The sequence below is a fragment of the Gopherus evgoodei genome, chromosome 10 (genome assembly GCF_007399415.2).
Source record: "Gopherus evgoodei ecotype Sinaloan lineage chromosome 10, rGopEvg1_v1.p, whole genome shotgun sequence".
Lineage (NCBI taxonomy): Eukaryota > Metazoa > Chordata > Testudines > Testudinidae > Gopherus > Gopherus evgoodei.
Window position 1 is genome coordinate 60,503,757 of NC_044331.1, and position 20,461 is coordinate 60,524,217.

Here is a 20,461-nt window from a genome sequence, read left to right on the forward strand (position 1 = left end):
ATGCAGAGGGGCGGAGGGAGAGGTACAGTAGGGAGGGCAAACAGAGCACAGTTCTGAGAATTGGTTCACTAATACTGGGATCAGTACATTCCAGCCCGAAGGACAATGTGAAGTCTCTGCAATGCAGCCATTTCTCATTGCAGCCAAGTTCTAACAAACTGCAGAAAGCCACAGAAGCAAGGCACATCACTTTCCAATTCCATGAAATCAGCTGCTCCTACAATGGTGTTTTCTGAAGCAGATGTTGGTTCATTCACTTGTGACGCTCTCTGCTGAGCTAGCTTCCAGTCACCTCTATAATCAGGCCAGTCTAGGGACAAATCCTGGTTTGCACTGTACACGGTTGGGGGATAAACAAGCCTTCATTGCGTGCCCCCTAGTGCTCACTAGACCACTAGCGACTATCACCATGCACACTCCACAGCCCCAAAGGACCCACAGCGCCCATGCTGCAGTGTCTAGCTCGTTCTATGCAGCAGCTTGTCTTGTACTCTTCCACACACTTCCCTGGCTATTCTGTTCTGCACCAGCAGGATGGTTTGGGAAACTGCTGACCAGCAAGCTCTACAGGGATCTCCTCTACTACTGACTACCACACAAAAGCTTCAAAGCCCTTAGATTGTCAACCATCAGGAACTGTGCCCAGTCTTTTTGGGAAAGACAGATGGAAAACGAAGAATAAATTACAGTCATATGAGTTGTTATGCTTCAATGACAGTAAAGAAGCCAGCATCTGTGTGAGCGACCACTAGCCCCCATTAAATTGCTGGCTATGAAACCAGAACAATGGAGATAGGATATTCAAAAGGATAGAAATTTTGCTGTAATCATTACTGCTACAATAAGACCGTTACCTTGGAGATAGTGGTTCATTTTAAAGCACTGCCTTGTGGTTAGAGAAGAGAAGGGATTAGAAGACCCTGCCAGGGATTCATACCCCCATTGGGAAGTGGATTTTTCAGTTCTAAACAAAGACAAAGTGCATGAAAACCTTACAGCACTCGGTGGGCCATAACGTCTTTCTAGTTTACTTACTTTTTCCTGTAATAATATAAAGCATTTCCAATAATCTCCAGGAAGCTTTTCAATAAAGGTACTTGGTTTTCTGGAATCAATACTTAATGCAGAAGGCCAGAAAAATAGAAACCACCAGTTCTGTGGATCAGCCTTTGGTCTGATTACATATCAGGCAATACTGAGTTTCCATATCAGACACTCCGGAGAGATATAATTTGAGAAATGCTTCCAAATGGAAATTCCACCACACACCTGCTGTGTGCACCAATATTAATGGGTTTCACAAAAAGTTCTGCCCACGCTGAACAGTTTGCAGGATCAGGGCCTGACTGCCCACACCAGGAGAAAGAGTGAAACCGAACATACACAAGTGCTATCTAAGTAAAAACAAACTGAACCAGAGAACTTTTCCTCTCTGATCTCTTTCAACTCTAGTAAACTTAGGAGTTACCTGTTACGATGGTAGGTAAAACAGATAGAAGAATGGTTTAATTTGATGAAATCCTTTTAGTTTGATGGGCTTATGAGACACATTTAAATTGAAATGTAACCTTGCTATTCCTCACAGCTGTGGGAACAAACAAAAAAGGATCAGACAATCTTACCAAAGTTGCTTGGTAAAAACAAAACAAAATCCCAACCATTACACCGCATTTCTTTACATTAAAATCAGGGCTTCTGGTTTTAAGTTAAAGTAATGTTCATCTGTGGTGAGAAGCAGCCAGATTAACACTTGCTGTTTAGAATATCCACTAACCTTCCCCATTGTAGAGATAAGCAAACTTAAATGGGGTCCCTTTTTAGCTAACCCCTAAAGTTGGTGAGTGCAGATAAAGCATTCAGGTTTTGTTCCAAACTGTCTGTGCTGCAAACCTGGCCAACCAGTTTCATGCCACTCCTAGTCAAATCACACTTGAGAGTCGCCGGAGGCTGAAAAGAACACAGAGAAGAAATGAACCCATATAAACATAGATAGTATGTTGAAAGTGACACTATATAATGATAACTGAGTCACTAGAATCTACTGAGCCATTATGGGTTATGCAACGCTCCTGAAATGAGCAATTCCCATTAATGAAGAACAGCGTTTCGAATTCCCAATGCAAGATGCTGAAAAGCAAAAAAGAGTTATTAAATCATCGTTTCTGCACTGCCTGGTGTCAGAAGGAAGAGACGGTGGTACTTCCATTCACTTTCAACCACAAAAGCTATTTCCACCTACCTGAACCGTACTTTAGAATAATTAAAGAATACAGAATCTTCAGCACTTTGGTAATTGCACATATTAATAAGAGGGAGGGAAATGTCAACTATTTTAAACCTGTAGAACTGAAAGTGAACATTTAAACTAACGGCCCAATCTTAGCAATCTCAATGGAAAAACTCCCACTGACTTCAATGAGAGAAGAGTTAGGCCCTAGACGTATACAGCCTTCCAGTCCCACAAAACTTGGAAGTGTTAAACTTGCTAACCTACTTATAAAATATAAAGGAAGGAAAACATAAAGCAACTCTGCATCAGATCATGCATCAGGCAACTCTGCATCAGTAACAGTGGGATCATCAGGCAAAAAGAGCTAATCCTGGAATTACTCGGTAAAGCACAAACAAGAGGCAGTGTGAGTAAGTAGAAAAAGCACTAGACTGGGACTCAGGAGACCTATGTTCAATTCCCAGCTTTGCCAATGGCCTGCCCATTTCCCTCCCACTCTGTCTGCCTTCTCTATTTCAACGGCAAGCTTTTCAGGGCAGGGGTCATCTTTTCCAATGTGTTTGTGCAGAGCCAAACTAAGCCTAGCACGAGGCCCTGATCTCAACTGAGACCTCTAGGCAATCCTGTAATACAAATAAATCATCACTATCACCATCATTGGGGCGTGAACCTGCAGACACTCACTACTGGGGACCGTGCAGTGAATAGCTCCAGCAGTAAACCACTTCATCCAGAGATATGTTTTGAAGAGCACATGCATTGTTTGCAGGTCTGGCAGGAGTAAGGGAGGTTGATAATGCACATGACAACTCTAGACATGCATTATCGAAGTGGCATTTGCGCCAACTTCTACAGCACCAGTACCACTGAAATAGGAGTCAGGTGGAGCCAGAGTACATAAGTGCCCATATTTAAACAAAGAATTACTGAAAGATCAACACAAGGGGAGGTGCTGAGGAGGCTAACATCGTGCAATCTCAAATTCCATGTGTTTGAACAAATTGAACCAATATGGAAAGGATACGAACAGAAGACAATTTTCAGTTGCTTATATACCAATGCTAGGTGTGTGGGATACAAGTGAGAGGAACAGGTTTCAGAGTAGCAGCCGTGTTAGGTAAATTCTCATTTGCTGTAATTTGCTGTAACTCATATTACTGAAACCTGGTGGGATGATTCACACAAATTGCAACGTTAAAATCATCAGTTATAACCTGCTCAGGAAGGACAGAGTAGGTTAAAGAGATGTGGAGGAGAGGGTCACTCTACGTTAAAGACACTATTACCTGTTTTAGGACTACTGATAACTAAGAACTACAGGACCTTGAATGCTTATGGATCAATTGCTAACTAACAAAACCCAGGGAGGGATACTGGTGGAGGCATGTTACAGGCCATCAAATCAATCCACAGAGCAGTTACCAATCCATGAGAGGATCTTCCCTCTTATCCCATGACAGCTTACTTTCCTTAACAGCCTTTGGCGTGGGACCTTCTTAAAGGCTTTCTGAAAATCTAAGTACATTATATCCACTGGATCCCCCTTGTCCACATGCTTGTCCACCCCCTCAAAGAATTTTAGTAGATTGGTGTGGCATGATTTCCATTTACAAAAACCATATTGACTCTTCCTCAACAAATTATGTTCATCTATGTATCTGACAATTCTGTTCTTTACATAATTTCAACCAGTTTGCCCGGTACTGAAATCAGGCTTATTGGCCGGTAATTGCTGGGATCATCTCTGGATCCTTTCTAAAAATTGGAGGTCTCATGATCTTCATGCTGAAGGTCTCATGAAGCCAGTAGGAAACATCACTTGGAGTTTCTAAACATTATAGATGATAATTTTTTAACAAAAAAGGTATTGCACCCAACACAAGTTAACTTGATTTTGAAGTTCATTATGACAAATGACAATGAACTAACTACTAGCCTGGAAATTACCTAGGGACCAGTGATCATGATCTGATTACATTTATTGTGGGCAAAGAGAGGACTGTCCCAATCAGTAATACAGATACTTTATGCTTCAAAAGGGCTAATTTCCCAAAGGTGAGGAAAGTTATAAGAGAAATTGATTGGGAAGAAAACTTAGAGGGAAAAAAGTGAATGAAAATTGGGAGTTCTTGGTCTTTCTGGAAGATATGCTTTTAATCAAACAAGTAATTGGACTCAACACACAACACACTGGGTGAAATGTAAAGGCCTGTGAAATACAGAAGGTCAGGCTAGATGATCTCACAGTCCCTTCTGGCCTAAAAATCTACGACTTTATAGTATTGCTCAATAACCAGCTTAGCCTACTACTTTCCATAGTATTTGCACATTTTTCTGCACTGAGGTTAAAGTTGTACTAAACAGATCCTTTTATAACCTGAGTAATGGGAGGAAAGAGACGGGGAAAGGACATTACCAACAACCAGCTCTTCAACTTGAAAGACTTACTCAGAAATGTGTACAAAGATGTCTGGCCCTCCATCCGCAGGAGTAATGAAGCCGTGGCCTTTGGAGCGACAGAAGCATTTACAGACTCCTTTATAGACGGGGCCTTCAGAGGCCCGCACGGTCCTGCACAGGGAGAGGGACACAAATAAGCAGTCCATGTTCAGTTATAGGTGCACTTCCACCAACACCAGAGCTAGAGAATACCATCCACACTGAACACAACAGTCCAAATGTTCAGTTACATGCCACTAACATGTCTCTCTGTGCAAACTATTTTAACATACAGTATCGTATGCTACACACATCTTATCTAGCACCCCAATGACCTTTGAAAATGGGTCAAAAATCAATACAGATCTATGCTGGTGCTGTAGTCCAACAGCTGACACCTTTAAACACATGTGCTGGGATTGCTTTAGAGTACAGATTTTCTGGAAGTGGCTATTCACACACAGCAGCGGTCTTGTCCCAGGCTCCCATGTAGATATTTGTATAACTGTTGCTACAGGGCCTGAGCCAATGAAGTCAATATAAGGACTCTCAGCGACTTCAATGGCCTTTGGATCAGGCCCTTAACTGGTGCGGATAACATCCACCCAACAAAAAAAGCTGATCTGCCATTTCCCAGACCTGCAATAGCTGTAGTTGAATAGGCAGTTGGTATGATAAAGCATGGGATGTACTGATCATGAAAAAATTTACTTCAGTGAACAGGGATAAATATGCTCATGAAATTTTGTGATTTAGCCATTTTGTCCTCTCAGCTATGCTTATCTGGATACCGGGCAGCCAAACTACCTGTCTAAAGACCATTCTCTTTCTTCTTCTTCTCCACCTGTGACTCTCTAGAATGGCTATTTTAAAAAAACAGAATAAAAAAGACTGTACAAGATGTTTGCACCCCAGCCATCACTTCTCAGTTACCTTTCATAGGCAAGTGTTATACCTACATTACAGATAACCTCTCTGTGCCTTGTTGGGGAATAAGTGATGCACCCAATGTCCTGCATTCAGCTATGTAAAGGACTGTAAGAGAGAGAGTGTGGAGATAAATAAATAATGTGGTATCAGACAATGGCGCGCCTTGCGCAAAAAGTAGTGGAAATGCCAGGTAATAGCCAAGAATGAGAAACACGGATTCTGGGGGCCCTGAGGAAGCTGGGGCATACTGATGTGGCTGAATAGATAGAGTTACAGTTACATAGCAGCAGGACATGAAACATGGTCAACTCATGGCTGCATTCGCTTCTTCATCCCACCTTTCACTTTGTCCCTGATTTTGCAGTATTGTTTGTTTGTTGAGCTGCTGCTACCATGCAGAATCCAATCTAAAGCTGGTGGGAGGTGGGAATGTAGCGTTTCAGTTTGTCAGTAACCCTTCTGACCTCTCCCTTGCTCACACTGTAGCCCAGGGATCAGCAATCTTTCAGAAGTGGTGTGCCGAGTCTTCATTCATTCACTCTAATTTAAGGTTTTGCGTGCCAGTAATACATATTAACATTCTCAGAAGGTCTCTTTCTATAAGTCTATAACATATAACTAAACTATTGTTGTATGTAAAATAAATAAGTTTTTTAAAATGTTTAAGAAGCTTCATTTAAAATTAAATAAAATGCAGAGCCCCCTGGACCGGTGGCCAGGACCCAGGCAGTGTGAGTGCCACTGAAAATCAGCTCACGTGCCGACTTCGGCACCCGTGCCATAGGTTGCCTAGCCCTGCCGTAGCCGATTCTCTCTCATTTCTGAGCTACTGGCAGGATTCCATTATGGCCAACCCCCCGTAAGTCATTTGTATTGCCACCTAAGCATGTCATAATTTTCACAATGTACATCACCTTCAGAGGGTTTATTTAGATCTGAGTGAATTGAAAAATCTCAAATGATCTGCTCTCAAATGATCTGCTCTGTTCCTGAATCACTCATTTAAAGCAACAAGTCCCAACAGTGGGAAAATGGGACAGAAAAACTTAAATATGAAGTATTGAAAAAATCATCCATGAATAACTTCATTTCTACCTCCAAACGCGAACTAAGAGCTTGATTCTGCAAGTATTTATTACTGGGAATAACACTTACTGCCCTGAGTAATCCATTGACTTCAAATCAGCCTATTCAGGGAAATAAAGCACTCCTCCCAGCAACGTTTACAGAAGACCTCAAATCTGTAATGAACCAACTAAAGTGGAGAATTTCAGATCACATGCATCAGAAACGAATTTTAAAAATCTACCTGGTGCGACAAAATGTTTGCCACCACAGTCTTTCGTTCCATACAGCTTAGGACTTTGAACTGGCTTAGAGCTCCTTTCGTTTAAAAAGGGTAATCAAAATAAACAGCTGTTTTAATTTTCAGGGTTACCAAATTCAGCAATATTCTGACAATTAACAGTGATTAAAGAATTACAGGAGCCGCCCCAAAAAAACAAAACAAAATAAAACCCGAACACCATGAAGTCTTTAAGAGCTGGAGTGGAGATTAATGACTGATAGTTAAAACCTATAATTTAGATATAGGAAAAGTCTAACCCTGAAGTGGTTTTTATGGTCATGTCAAGCCCAGACATGAAACTGGGCAAGCACCTCATGAGGTTTTTTTAAACCATAAAATGGTCCATTAGAAAAGTTCAGAGCAACTGAAGTATTTTGTAATTAACATCATGTTAAGTTCACTTCTTCTGGTGTGGGTTGTTTTTTTTAACTCACTGAACACAACTGCTAATATAAATAACCTCAATCTTAATTCTGCAGTGAATCAGTAATGTTAATTTCCTTCAAGAGAAGGTGGATTACACAGCAGTAAAACACAGCTGACAAACATGCCAAGCCAACTAGCCACAGAAGCACTTAAAATATAGACAAACTGAAAGATTGAGGTCTTAGTGATGTAGCATTTTACTGTGAGGTCTGCTTGTACAGACCCCTGCTCCCATACTTCATTCCAGGATTGGGGTCCAATGGCTGAACACAGCTTCATATTATATATATGCAATGAAGTTGTACCCATGTTGGTCCCAGAATATTAGAGACAAGGTGCGTGAGATAATATTCTTTATTGGACCAGTTAGAGCCTGATCCAAAGTTAATTGAAATCAAGGGAAAGATTCCCATGATCTTCAATGGGCTTTGAAGCGCAGCCTTATTGTGCAGGCTCTTTATCACAGGCCCATGTCATACATTCAGTCAACAGTGATCAGACTGTGACCTCTTTGGCTAAGACACTCCTGCAATATTTATTTCACTCAGCCACTCTGGATCCACCTTGTCTTGGTAGAATCCTCAAGGGCCTGTACCGGATGGGTGGGTGATGGAGGGTGAAGGATCTGGACAAGGCAGACTGCAATGGAGGATCAGGGTCTTAACTAATTAAAAACAACCACAACCACAACCACACACACACACACTTTGTAAGGCAGCTTCAAGCAACCCACAAATGCAGCGTCCAGCCGAACCCAACAAGGGCAGAGTTATACCAGGAAAGCTATTAAACTTGGGTTTTGTGCAAATTCATAGAATGCTATTAAAAGAGGTCACATTAACTGTCAGTAGATGTCCTTCCTTCCTTCCTCCCCCGTTGCTCCCCCAATACTCACGCTGAAAATGTCCTAGTCCGTCGAGTTGGAAGGGGACTGGGGATAAGGTAACCTCGCATGGGAGATGGAGAGCGATCTCTTGTTCTGCGGTTTTCGGGCAGGTGGAGAGAACGTGGAGACGCTGGAGAAGTGGGGGACTGCTCAGAAGCTGAAGATGTGGGCTCAGAAGACATTCCTGATCCCTGAGGAATATCTACCAGGGGAAGGAAATTCTGATTTAATACAAAATTTTAACCTTTTCAGTAAAGATCATTGGTTTCCAGCTTCTATGAAGTCATCAAAGCGGGGTCACTTCCCTGCACCCATAGGCCCAGATATTAATGCTCCGAGGCATACTGCTATGTGCAGGATCATATGACATATGTTTTCGATCAGCTAGTTCTCATGAACTGCATCGGGAAATTCCAACAGAAAATATCCAAAGGCAAGCTGTTGCCTCACAGATTCACTGCCTTATTTCCAGTGTGGCTAGTCTCATTTGATGTGTATTGACAGTAGACCTATATAAAAACCCCACAAAATTAAAAAGCATTCCTAAGTTCCTTCCTAAGACATTTTTTATTTGATAAAACAGATTAAAAACTGCATTCTCTACAGGCTTGGAGACAGAGAATCTGGGATTGGTCCTAAACCCTGATCCAGAATCAAAGACCTGGCCTGCCTCCATTCATATGAGAAGTGGAATTTCTATTGGAAACAGAGGGTCTGGAGAACTATAAAACACACAGCTCTTTTTGCTTTCCTTTTACTTTGTAACATGAAGTGAATTTTTTCACGTGTATGAAAAGTGCTGGATTCGCAACCTAGGAGACTGAAATATGTTTACACCACAGAACAGGCACGGCAGAGGCAGTGGCAGTGCAAGACTTATTCAGCAGAACTCAGCTCAGACCAGGAGGAACCATCGCTAGGGAAAAGATAAGAGAAGCCAGGTCTACGCTAGGAGCGCCTTGCTGGTGGGACTATGCCAGTATATTATACCGGAAAAGTGCTCCTTGAGTAGACAAAGATTACACCAGCAAAAACCTTTGTCAATATACCGTATTCCATGCACCCCCACTCCCAGTGAAATTAGCTATTCCAACAAAAGTGCAGTTTTTTTGGTACAACTGTATCTACACTACAAAGCTGTGTTGGTCAGAGGTCACAAACTAATCACACTCATGAGTGACGAGCTATGCTGGGAAACATCTGTAGTGTAGAACTGACTCGATTCTTCCAACCAGTCAAATTCTTGGTCTTCTTGCCAAAACTCCACAAAAGGGTGTCAAATTGATAAGAACATATCTACCCACTATGACTAGACTGAGACCACACAGCAGTTCAATGGTAACTGTCTGTCCCTACCACCTGGGTTGATTCAGACTAATGACCGAGGGGCAAATACTCCATATTTAAATTAAGAATCTCAATCCCATGAACACCAGTCAGTCTTTCCCTTGCCCACTTTGAACAATCTCAAGTTCTGTGTTTCTAATTACACAAACAATCCAAAACTTTCAGGAGTTTATTTTCCCAGCATTACAAGACTGAGACCACGTTGCATACACGAAAAGCCTCATTTAAAGGCGTGGGAGTGGTGATGAGGAATACAAATGCCAGAAAAAATAAAAACCTCTTACTGAAAGGACTAGTCAGGGAAAGAAGAGCTTCCCAAAATGGTTTTGGCCAGTTACAATCAGACACCTTCTTGTTGGGGCTACAGTATATGCTTATAATCTGTGTATTTCTCCGGAGTGAGGCAGCTCTTGAATTGGTTTCAAATGGCAGTGCAAAAGGATCCTAGTTTAATTATTTTTAAATGTAATAGCATTTTTTTTAATTGAATACATAAAAAACTGCTACAGCTGCTGGTACATGGAGTAGAAACCCACTGACAACATCATCTAAGATTTAAGCTTCTCTTTTCTATTACTTTCATCTATATTTCAGTGAATAACAGAAGAGTAAACAACAGCACTTTGAAGCACTGAGTCTCTTTCTGACACATCCCCACCCACTCATCCATCCACTTGAAGGAATGTGATCAAGGGCTCCTCTACACACAGAAGTTGTATTGCTTAATTATAACAATATAGCAGTACAACTACCCCAGTGTGGGCACAGTTATATCAGAATAAAAGTGATTACTCCAATATAGCTACACTGGCGTAACTGGGAATAAGGAGGCATGAGCTATACTGGTATAACTGCATCCACACTATAGGCGGTAGCAATGGAACAGTTCCAGAAAAGATATCACCAAGACCAAAAGCTTATTGGAGTTTTTCAAACTAAACAAAAGAAACTCATCTCACACCCCACTCAGACTCCCACACACCCCTTCCCATGAATTACGGAGTGAATCCTTAGGTGACAGTTGAAAGAGTCACATTCTTGCTGTCAATACAATTCCATTCCCATTAGTTCCTTATTGAAACTATCAAGCATAAAATTAGAGCAGTCTCTTTAGAATGAAGACATCAAGGGAAAAACTTTTTTTGGTTTAATTACTTGAGGTGTCAAGAGGGTAAGGTGGAAGAGACAAGAGCCTCATGTTCCCTTTAGCAAGGCTTGAACTTTTCACATCACATTCTCAAGGGCATCAAAGCCCTGTTGAAATAAATGCTTTTTTCAGATTATTTGGACACAGATGGTTCTTTAGGGTATATCTATACGTACAACACTGCAGCGGGCGGTGGTACCGATACAGCTGCCCCGGTGCAGACGCTCTATGCTGACAGGCAAGATCTCTCCTGTTGGCATAAAAAAAACTGTCTCCGCGAGCAGCATAAGCTATGTTGGCAGGAGAAGCTCTCCCGCCGACACAATGGTGTGCACGTGAACGCCTATGATGGGGTAACTTATGTTGCTGGAGGGAGGTGGAATATTCACACCCCTGAGCAATGTAAGTTTTGCTGACAAAGGCTGTAGTGTAGACACAGCCTGAGAGTCACTGACCAATGTCAGCCCTGATGTAAGTGGGTTCAATATTTGGCAGGGATTGGAACAACAGAGGCAAAGCCATAGGATTTCCCAATTTTTTTCCCAGTGATTTGCTGAGCAAGCTTCTGCTGAGGAAGTCAAGAAGAGACCCCAGTATTACGACTGAAACCCTAAAAGCTCTTGATTTATTTTCTTTGCTCTCAAGAGCTGAGCATTCCCTAAAGCAAAAGTGAAACAGAGGTGATTTAAAATTCCAGTCTGAAAACTGAACAAATCAGAGGTGATATGGGCTGTTGTACCAGCAGCAGTACAAACATTTACAAAGAAGCAAGGCTTTTACAATGTTATATACATTTGAATCCACTTGTCAGGTGACACAGAGAGGAAACCCTTGGCATTTTGCTTATATCTATAATAAGCAAAGCACAAGGTAACTGTGTTTCCCCTAAAAAAAAAAAAAGGGGGTCCCTGTGGCACCTTAGAGACTAACACATTTATTGTCAAATGTCTGCAATGATCCACTCCTTTACCACTTCAAAAGTTATTTCTCCTCCCTTGATATCCTGCTGTCAATTGATTTATCTCGTTAGACTGATTTAACTCTTGGTAAAGCAACCCACATCCTTTCATGTATTTAGGCCTGCTCCTGCATCTTTTACTTCATATGTCTGATGAAGTGGGTTCTAACCCACGAAAGCTTATGCCCAAATAAATTGGTCAGTCTTGAAGGTGCCACAAGGACCCCTCGGTTTTTGTAAAATGAGGAGGATGGGAATCAGTCAGAAGCACATTTATCTATAGATGACCTGAAAAGATATTTACACACAAAAAGGCTATAACAATTTAGAAGTGTGCTGACTCACGTTACTCTTTCACTTTATCCTACTCCTGTGCCCTTTGCATTGTTGACATAAAATAAAATGTGATCAAGGTCCAAAAAAGGGCTTTCAGTTTGTTTGTAACATACATGTAACCCTTTGTTCTCTCTCCTTCCCCCCCGCCCCCACTCTCCCCTCACCCATGACCAAAGCAGATGCATTTCCCTGGCTCTCACTTATTATTCGTATTACAGTAGGGCCCGGAGGTCCTAAATCAGGATCAGAACCTAGATGTTAAATAAAAACAGAGCAAGAAACAGGCCTTGCCTGAAAGGGCTAATCATCCAATTTCAAGCACGATGCAACAAGGAAATGCAACAAATAAACCAAAAGAACAGGATCGGACAGTGAAGACAGCAGTACTAGAAGAGCTGCAAGGACAGCCAGATAGTTGTGAATCAACTGATGTAAAGAAATAAAAGCAATTTCCCAGTTTGCACTCTGCTGGCAATGTCTTACATGCCATGGAACCCTTTTGGACAAGACATTTCAGGAAGGGTTCACACCGTTGTATGATTTTTCCTCAGTTTCTGTTGGGGTTTTACTTGCTTGAGCACTGCATCCAGGGTGGATAAAAATCAATATTTTTTTATTTAAATCTGATTTTTTTGATAAAATGCTTTTTGAGGAAAAAACCTATCTAAAGATTATTTTAATTAAGATACATTATAGCTCAAAGATATCTCCCCATGGAATAGGGATTATAAAATCTTATTCTATAGTATAAGACAATCTATTTATGTAATGTTTAAGAAAAGTTTTGTAAATGAGTTCCAGTAGTTCATGGATTAGGGACCCAATTTTATGGGGTTCCATGGGCTTCAGTATAGATTAATCTTTCTATCTACCCAATGGGACTCAGTGCTCAGTCTAGAAGATACCATCAGAAATGCTTAGCTTTACAGTTCTTAAACTGTGGATTTGTGTCTCCAAAGATAACATGGTTGTTAACCGCAAAAATGTTTTTAAATAAATAATATATAGAGGTGAGAAATAAGAGATCTCAATCCTATTGTCCCTCTGCAAATTTGTGTATACAGAGTTAATCCCTTACTTCTCTCTAAAAGTGCAAAGTTTCAAAAAGTTCAATGAATAGAAAATTGTTGGGGGCGGAATAGATCTGGACAAGGAGAAAAAGTCTGGAGAGAAATGTGAGAAGGGAGGGACTGGCAGTAGAAACAAAAGTGAAACTGTTTGAGCAGCATATTCCAGAAGTCTTGAGGTCTTTCTGAGTGTAGCCTTCGTTGATTTGAAATCTACCATACCATTCTCACACCAGAAGGGAAAACCTATAACGGAAGCGGGCCATAAAAGAGACCCATTTTGGGAATAAGAACAATTCAAGAAATACATGTTTGCTGATGATGTTTTAAAGATGTTTAAAGTGAACTGGTGGAAGTCACTTAAGCACTTGGATTCAGAGACTGCTGAAGTGATAATCTCACTTTTAACAGCAGTAACTTTTTCTGCCCGTGTAGAAAGAATATTTTCTTCCATTGGATTAATTCATTCCAAACTGAGAAATGGTTTGGGACCTGGAAAAGCAGGAAAGCTTGTTTTTCTTTTCCAGATTATGAATAAACAGGAAAAAGACAGTTACCTTTTCCGTAACTGGTGTTCAAGATGTGTTGCTCATCTCTATTCCACAATAGGTGTCCATGCTCGCCACGTGCACCGGTGCTGGAAGTTTTTCCTCTAGCAGTACCCATATGGAAGTGCCCTAGCGATCCATGGAGTAGCACCTCCATGGCATGGTATAAGGGGCACTGCACACTCCCCCCATCTTCAGTTCCTTCTTTCCAGACAACTCCGACAGAGGGGATGGAGGGAGGAATGTGGAATAGCCATGAGCAACACATCTCGAAGAACAGCAGTTATGGAAACATTTATATTTTTCAGGACCCTGCCGATCAGCGGGAACAGGAGAAAGGTATAGAGAAACTGGCTTGACCAGGACAGGAGGAAGGCATCAGAGATGGCACCCTGTCCCAGTCCCCCCCGGAGCAGAACCAGGGACAGCGACAGTTCTGCTGAGTCACGAACAGGTCCACCTAGGGAGTTCCCCACACTTGGAAAAGTCTGTGCACCACCTCTGGGTAGAGAGACCACTCGTGCTGAGAGAAGTCCCTGCTCAAGCAATCCACTCGCACGTTCCAAGTACCCAGCAGATGGAAGGCCTGTAGGCAGATGTTGTAGACTATACAAAAGTCCCACCACCTGAGGGCTTCGTGGCAGAGGGCAGAGGATCACGCCCTGCCTTGCCTGTTGATGTAGAACATTGAGGCCATGTTGTCCATGAGGACCCTGACCACCCGGCCCTCCAGGTGCGAGCGGAAGGCCATGCATGCCAGCCATACCGCCCTGAGCTCCTTGATGTTTATGTAAAAGTGGCAGAGTTCTGTGGCACCTTATACACTAACAAACGTATTGGAGCATGAGCTTTCGTGGGTGAATATCCACTTCGTCAGATGCTCCAATATGTTTGTTAGTCTATAAGGTGCCACAGAACTCTTTGCTGCTTTTACAGATCCAGACTAACATGGCTACCCCTCTGATATCTGATGTTTATGGAGGGTCAGATCCTGAGCCGACCACAGACCTTGGGTCTGAATGTTCCCCACATGCGTCCCCTATCCCAGGTCTGATGCATCAGACACCAGTTCCAGCAATGGGATCCTATCCCTGAACAGAACCTCTTAGAGCATGTTTCTCAGGGAAGACCCCCACCATAGGGAGGTGATCACTGGCTTTGTCCATCCTGTCCCTGGCCTGCGAGAACTCCAAGGCCAACCAGAGCTAGAGGGACCTCATCCTGAGTCTGGCGTGACAGACCACATACATGCACGCTGACATGTGACCCAAGAGCTGGAGGCACACTCTGGCTGTTGTCACCGAAAACCTTCTGACTATATCAATGAGCCCCTTCAGGGTCTCGAACCTGTCCAGTGGGAGGGAGGCTCTGGACGATGAAATGTCCCTGATAAACTCTATGTGTCATACCGGGACTAACGTGGACTTGGTGTTATTTACCAACAGGCCCAAAGTGGTGCTCACCTGCTACCGGGAGCTGCCCTTGAGCAACCAATCGTCCAGATAGGGGAAGATCTGGACCCTCCCAGCGCCTGAGGTAGGCCGCCACCAGGGACATGCATTTCCTGAATACCCGAGGGGCAGTGGACAGGCTAAACGGGAGGACCGTAAATTGGTAGTGTTCCTGCTCCACCATGAAACAGAGGAAGCGTCTGTGCCTCTCGAATATACGAATGTGTAGATAAGCCCTATGTTAGCTGCAGAAGCGAATGTTTGACATTTTTCAAGTTGACCTGGCTGACATAGTCAATTTAATTTTTGTGGATTTTTTTTAAATATTTCATTTAACTATTTTAACTTAAAACAATTCTAACAAAAACAAATCTGAATTTAGAAAACTTGAATGTTTAAATTCAAAAACTCATATGCTTGTTTTGTTAAAATATTATATGTTTGCTGGCAAAGAAAAAAATCCAGAATATATAACATTGTTGTTTTAGTTAAATAAAACAATTTAGATGTCTGTCTGGTGATGTTCTCCTCATAATACAGCATGGCAAGAAAATCCTCCAAGTATTAAGGAGTAACCTGTTGAATTGGAGATAGTTCACCTCCCATTGACTTCATAAATATCTGCTTCAGTTACCTTTGGTAAAGAAATAACCAAACAATCATTCATTTTCTGATATAGCTGTAAAACTAATCTGAAAAGTTTTCAAAATAAACCACTTTAAAAATGGATAGTGTGTACCTTCTAAAAATGAAACCTACATCTACCTCTGAGTTGTGGATTGTTATAACCTTAATACATATTCTTCACACAAGAATGCACTTTTATGTAGAAAACCATTATTAAATCGAGTCTTCCTAACTAGTGATTTATTTAAATCATGATTAAAATCAAATCCACCCAGACTGCATCTGATTAGTATTACAGATAACATGAATCAATAACTTCCTGAAGAATCACACTCCTTTTATGTACTGGTAATTTAAAATGTTTGCATTTGTCAAAACATGTTCTTTTAGAGTATTACTGCTAAAGTAAATGGGGCATTTGTTTCCATGCAGGTAGAATATATTTAGCAGGTCAACATTTCAAAAGCATCTAAATCTCATTCAAAGTCAATGGGATTTAGGAGCCTAAGTTACTTATTAAAATTTTACCCAATGTCCATTCAAATCAATCACAGTCTGTACTCATCAATGGAGTGAGGGACTCGGGTCCAACTGAACCACCGAAACCTCAGGGGAAATGCTACTTTAAGAGGCTTAATCTCCAGCTTCTTACTGGGCTAACAATCCAGAACCATAAACTCACTAGACACATTATAACATTCAACACCATACACACTCTTTAGAGATGCCCCCAGTGCATATTTTTCACAGAGTGAAAAATAAAAGATTTCCAAAATACTTACAATCCAACCAATTTAAATATAAATTCCTAACACTGTTTGGAAATGGGGTTTTACACAATCAAAATGTATTCTGACGACAAAAATATTCCATTGACAAAAGCAACTTTATCGTCAAAGACGTCAAGGGAAGAATTGTAGGAGCATTGGTCAAGGACAATTTGGTGCATTCCTGTAGTTTATGTTATCTCTGTGAGATGAAGTATTTTCTAAATATCAGTAATGTTATTGAAAAGGAGAACACTATCATGTCAAAGTTTATGCTAATATATTTAAAACATGTCATAAAGCACTGAGCTGAAACAGGTTCCTGCAGGGGTCAGGCTGCATGGTCAAAACTATGATAAATGGTAACACAGCTTGGATTTCACTGGAGTGTAAGGGAATCATGTGATGAACTCCCAATGGACACTAACTCCCATAGACTCCTCTTAAAATCCCATCCCATAAAATTTATTCTAGAATAGTCTTGACTGAAGGAAATCCTCTCATGACCTTTTCAACCAGATGGGAGGACACTCTACTTAAGCTCTTCCCACAATCCCAAATGGCGACTGTTTCTGCTAAAATGTTGATATTTCAGTGTTCAATCGATAAGGTTCAGAGTTTATGTTGTGAACATAATAAGACAACTGAGGACAATTCACAACTCTCACAACTATTGATTCTCTGTTTGCAGACTCAATAGACAGCACTGCAGAGGGTCCCACTGAAAGATTTTTCTTCATTACATTTGGCTTTTTAAAAATGTATTTCTGTACATTCGAATATGGCCCCCAACGTGGGGGTATCTGAGCACTGATTGTAATGAATTTTATATTCACAACACACTCGCAAGCCAGGAATTGTGATCATCATTTGACAGACAGGGAAATGGAAGTCCAAAGAGGTTAGGTGATTTATTCATGGACCACGGTCACACAGGAATCTACAGCAGACACTGAAATTTAACCCAAATCTCCTGCATTCCACTCTGGTTTCTCAGCCACATGAAAACCCTTGCTTACAAATGTATAGGTGCAGCCAATTTTTACAATCTCTTCAAAGGTTTTTCTGGGATTTAAATCTGATCCTCAAATCCACGGAGCACGAATCATACTTCTAGGCCAACAAATTTAAACTCAGCAATGACTGAGGGTTCACAGGGAGAGTGGTTTGTTGCATAAGTTCAAGCTAACCCTCATTTTCAAAATGAACAAATAGTTTTAAAGCAGCTTGTGTCCACTCGTAGTTACATTTGAAACAGAGGTTTCATCAGCAAGAAGCATTTCAGCCTGGAATTACATACACTGGTGGACTGGAAAACATTATCTCTGAGTACTATTTTCACTTCCTACTCCAACAACAGAGCACAGTCTAGTTCCATGTGAAAAACTCCCTATGCATTAGTTCAGTGCTAGCTATTCCCAAACAGATGGCATGAAGTATAAATGCAGGGTTTTCTGAAGGTATCTGAACATTTTCTTTAACTGAGCCTTTGCAAAAGTGAAACGGGTACCGGTAGATAGCACTTTGTTTTAGTCGTGGGGAAGACAGAAAAGAGAGAGGAAAGTGTAAGTTAAGGCATAGAACAGTGATTAAGGCGTTTCTGGCACTACTACTATCTCTGTGTGTGACTAAGTCCTTTAACGATGATATGCCTCAGTTTCCCCACTTGTATAACTGGAGTTAACAATACTTCGTTAACTCAAAAGTGGTAATGAGGCTCAACTCAGGATTCTGCTGAGATTCTTAGATGCTATGGTGTTGAGTGCCATGGAAATGCCAATAAATAAACAGAAACAGAAGGTGAAAATGCAGAGTTCTTGCTCCCTGCTGAAAAATAAACCCATCGGTTTTTAACAGACTTACACTCTCTCTCTCACACACAAACACACACACTTCACTGGACATTTTCCAACCATAACCCTGGATCAATATGCTTGTATTTTGCATTATTTATTTATTTATTGCTTTTAAGATTGCAGACACTTTGAGGGATGGACTTCCAGCATGTTTGCCTGGTGCCTACAGAGTGGAGCCCCAAAGGTGCCTTGGGCTTTGGGGGCAATAAGCCGATATAATTAATATGTATAAATGAAATAGAAAAATATTTAGATGGTGCCATTTATAGCGTCAATGTAACTTTATACATAGGTGTGAGTTTTTAACTTAGATGCTTTTAACCCCACCCAGATGTCAACTAAGATACAAGCAGATTTAAATACAAAATACTCTGCAATTATTAACAAATGTTATCTTCCATCGAAGAGAGAGAGAGAGAGAGAGAGAGTGTGTGTGTGTGTGTATCTAGGTATAGGACTGAACATGAAATCATGGACTATTCTACTATTACAAAGGGATACGTATTTTTTTGCTGTTTATTTTTTTCAAACAACTAATAGAACATTTGAATGACATGGGAACGCCAACATGTGGTACATAAATATAGTATCTGTCAAATACACGTCACATTAGTAAAGTACATGGAAGCTATTTCTTACTCTGGGATATTGTGATCTTTATTCTGAAATTTCCTATTAAGTGCTACAAAACCTACTGAGATAGGTTAAAAAATGAGAGGGGGAGAGAATATTAACTACGTAAAAGATACCCCTACTTCTAGACTATGTAAAAAGTCAGTTTTTATTATCATTGTCCTCTTTTTCCACCCCACATCCTAAAAGAAGCCCCGAACCTCTCAAAAAACGCAGAAACTATTTTCCCTAAATGATGAATTCCTACTGGCAACATAACAGACTACAGAGGAAATCTAATCTCACTTTTGACCAGGACAGGGGCCATGAAACTAAATAGACAACGTATGTGAGACATTTCAGAAAATCTCTCAGCTTGGGTACATATATGCCACCGTAGTACTTCAGTGTAGATCACTGATTACCAAACTGGGGTTCGTGAACCTCTGGGAGTTAACGAAATGTTACAGGGGGTTCTCGGGAAAAAATTTCCTAATGGCAGACAGACATGGCTGTCCACAGGGGCCCTGGGTAGCACGGGGCCAGCAGCTTGAAGCCCCTGGACTTCCAACAGCTAAGAAGATCAAAGTAAGCATATCTATCACACAGAGGAGATTTAAACTTCAAGACTCCTTATACGAAATAGAAAGGGAGGCGGATATTTTTTGCTGTGTTTAAAATTAAATAGGCTGCTGTGACGTTATTTACATAACGGTATAGATCATTGTGGCAACCACTGTTATATATTTGCAGCAAATGTTGTACAAAGGTTGTCGTGTGAAGTGTCTATAAAAAGGTTAAGATTTGCCGGTTATGATTATGCTATCTGCATGCGTGTATCATTTTTGTAGCTGAGTTATGAATATTGGCTATGTACTTGTATTTCAATGTGTTTGATTCTAAGCAGCATTAGTGAAGCATTTGGTCGGCTTTTTAAGAAAGGAATTCAGATTAAGTGCCCAATCAAGAAACATTTAACTGACAGTGGACCTTGGGAGACTCCAATCCACATGAGAAGTCTTCCTGGGAACCTTCAAGGTAGCATGTGAGCAATGGCTGCTCTCCCTGTAAAAGAACTGAGACATGCATGGACATGTGACTTGCCCACGTGACTCCAGACTCCATCTTGCTGCTGTGATTTTCCACAGTAAGAACAAAGGGGTGTCCTTCCACATGGCAGAGAATATAAAAGGCCCTGGAAACCCCTCCATCTTGTCTTCAATCCTGCTTCTTACTTCTGGAGGGACTCTGCTACACTGAAGTTCTGAACAAAGGACTGAATGACCCATCCAAGGTTTGGATATACTTCAGAGACTTGATTTGAACCTGCAGTTTATTCCATCACTGCTACAAGCCTGAACCAAGAACTTTGCCATTACTGTATGTAATTGATTCCATTTAACCAATTTCAACTCTCACCTATATTTCTTTCTTTTATGAATAAACTTTAGATTATAGATTCTAAAGGATTGGCAACTGCATGATT

General features: G+C 41.1%; 1 protein-coding gene across 2 annotated transcripts in view; it reads right to left on the reverse strand.

Annotated features, from left to right (window-relative positions):
* CARHSP1 (calcium regulated heat stable protein 1) overlaps positions 1-20,461 on the reverse strand; it is a 64,107-nt gene that overhangs the window by 17,191 nt on the left and 26,455 nt on the right. Inside the window, exons 2-3 of one of the 2 annotated variants that reach the window (XM_030578733.1) lie at positions 8,269-8,461; positions 4,679-4,801 (exon numbers count right to left, since the gene is read on the reverse strand). In XM_030578733.1, the coding sequence (XP_030434593.1) occupies positions 4,679-4,801; positions 8,269-8,441 (296 nt within the window). In that variant the 5' untranslated portion in view covers positions 8,442-8,461. Of the gene's footprint in view, positions 1-4,678; positions 4,802-8,268; positions 8,481-20,461 lie in introns of both variants that reach the window. The other variant, XM_030578732.1, reaches the window with a different exon arrangement.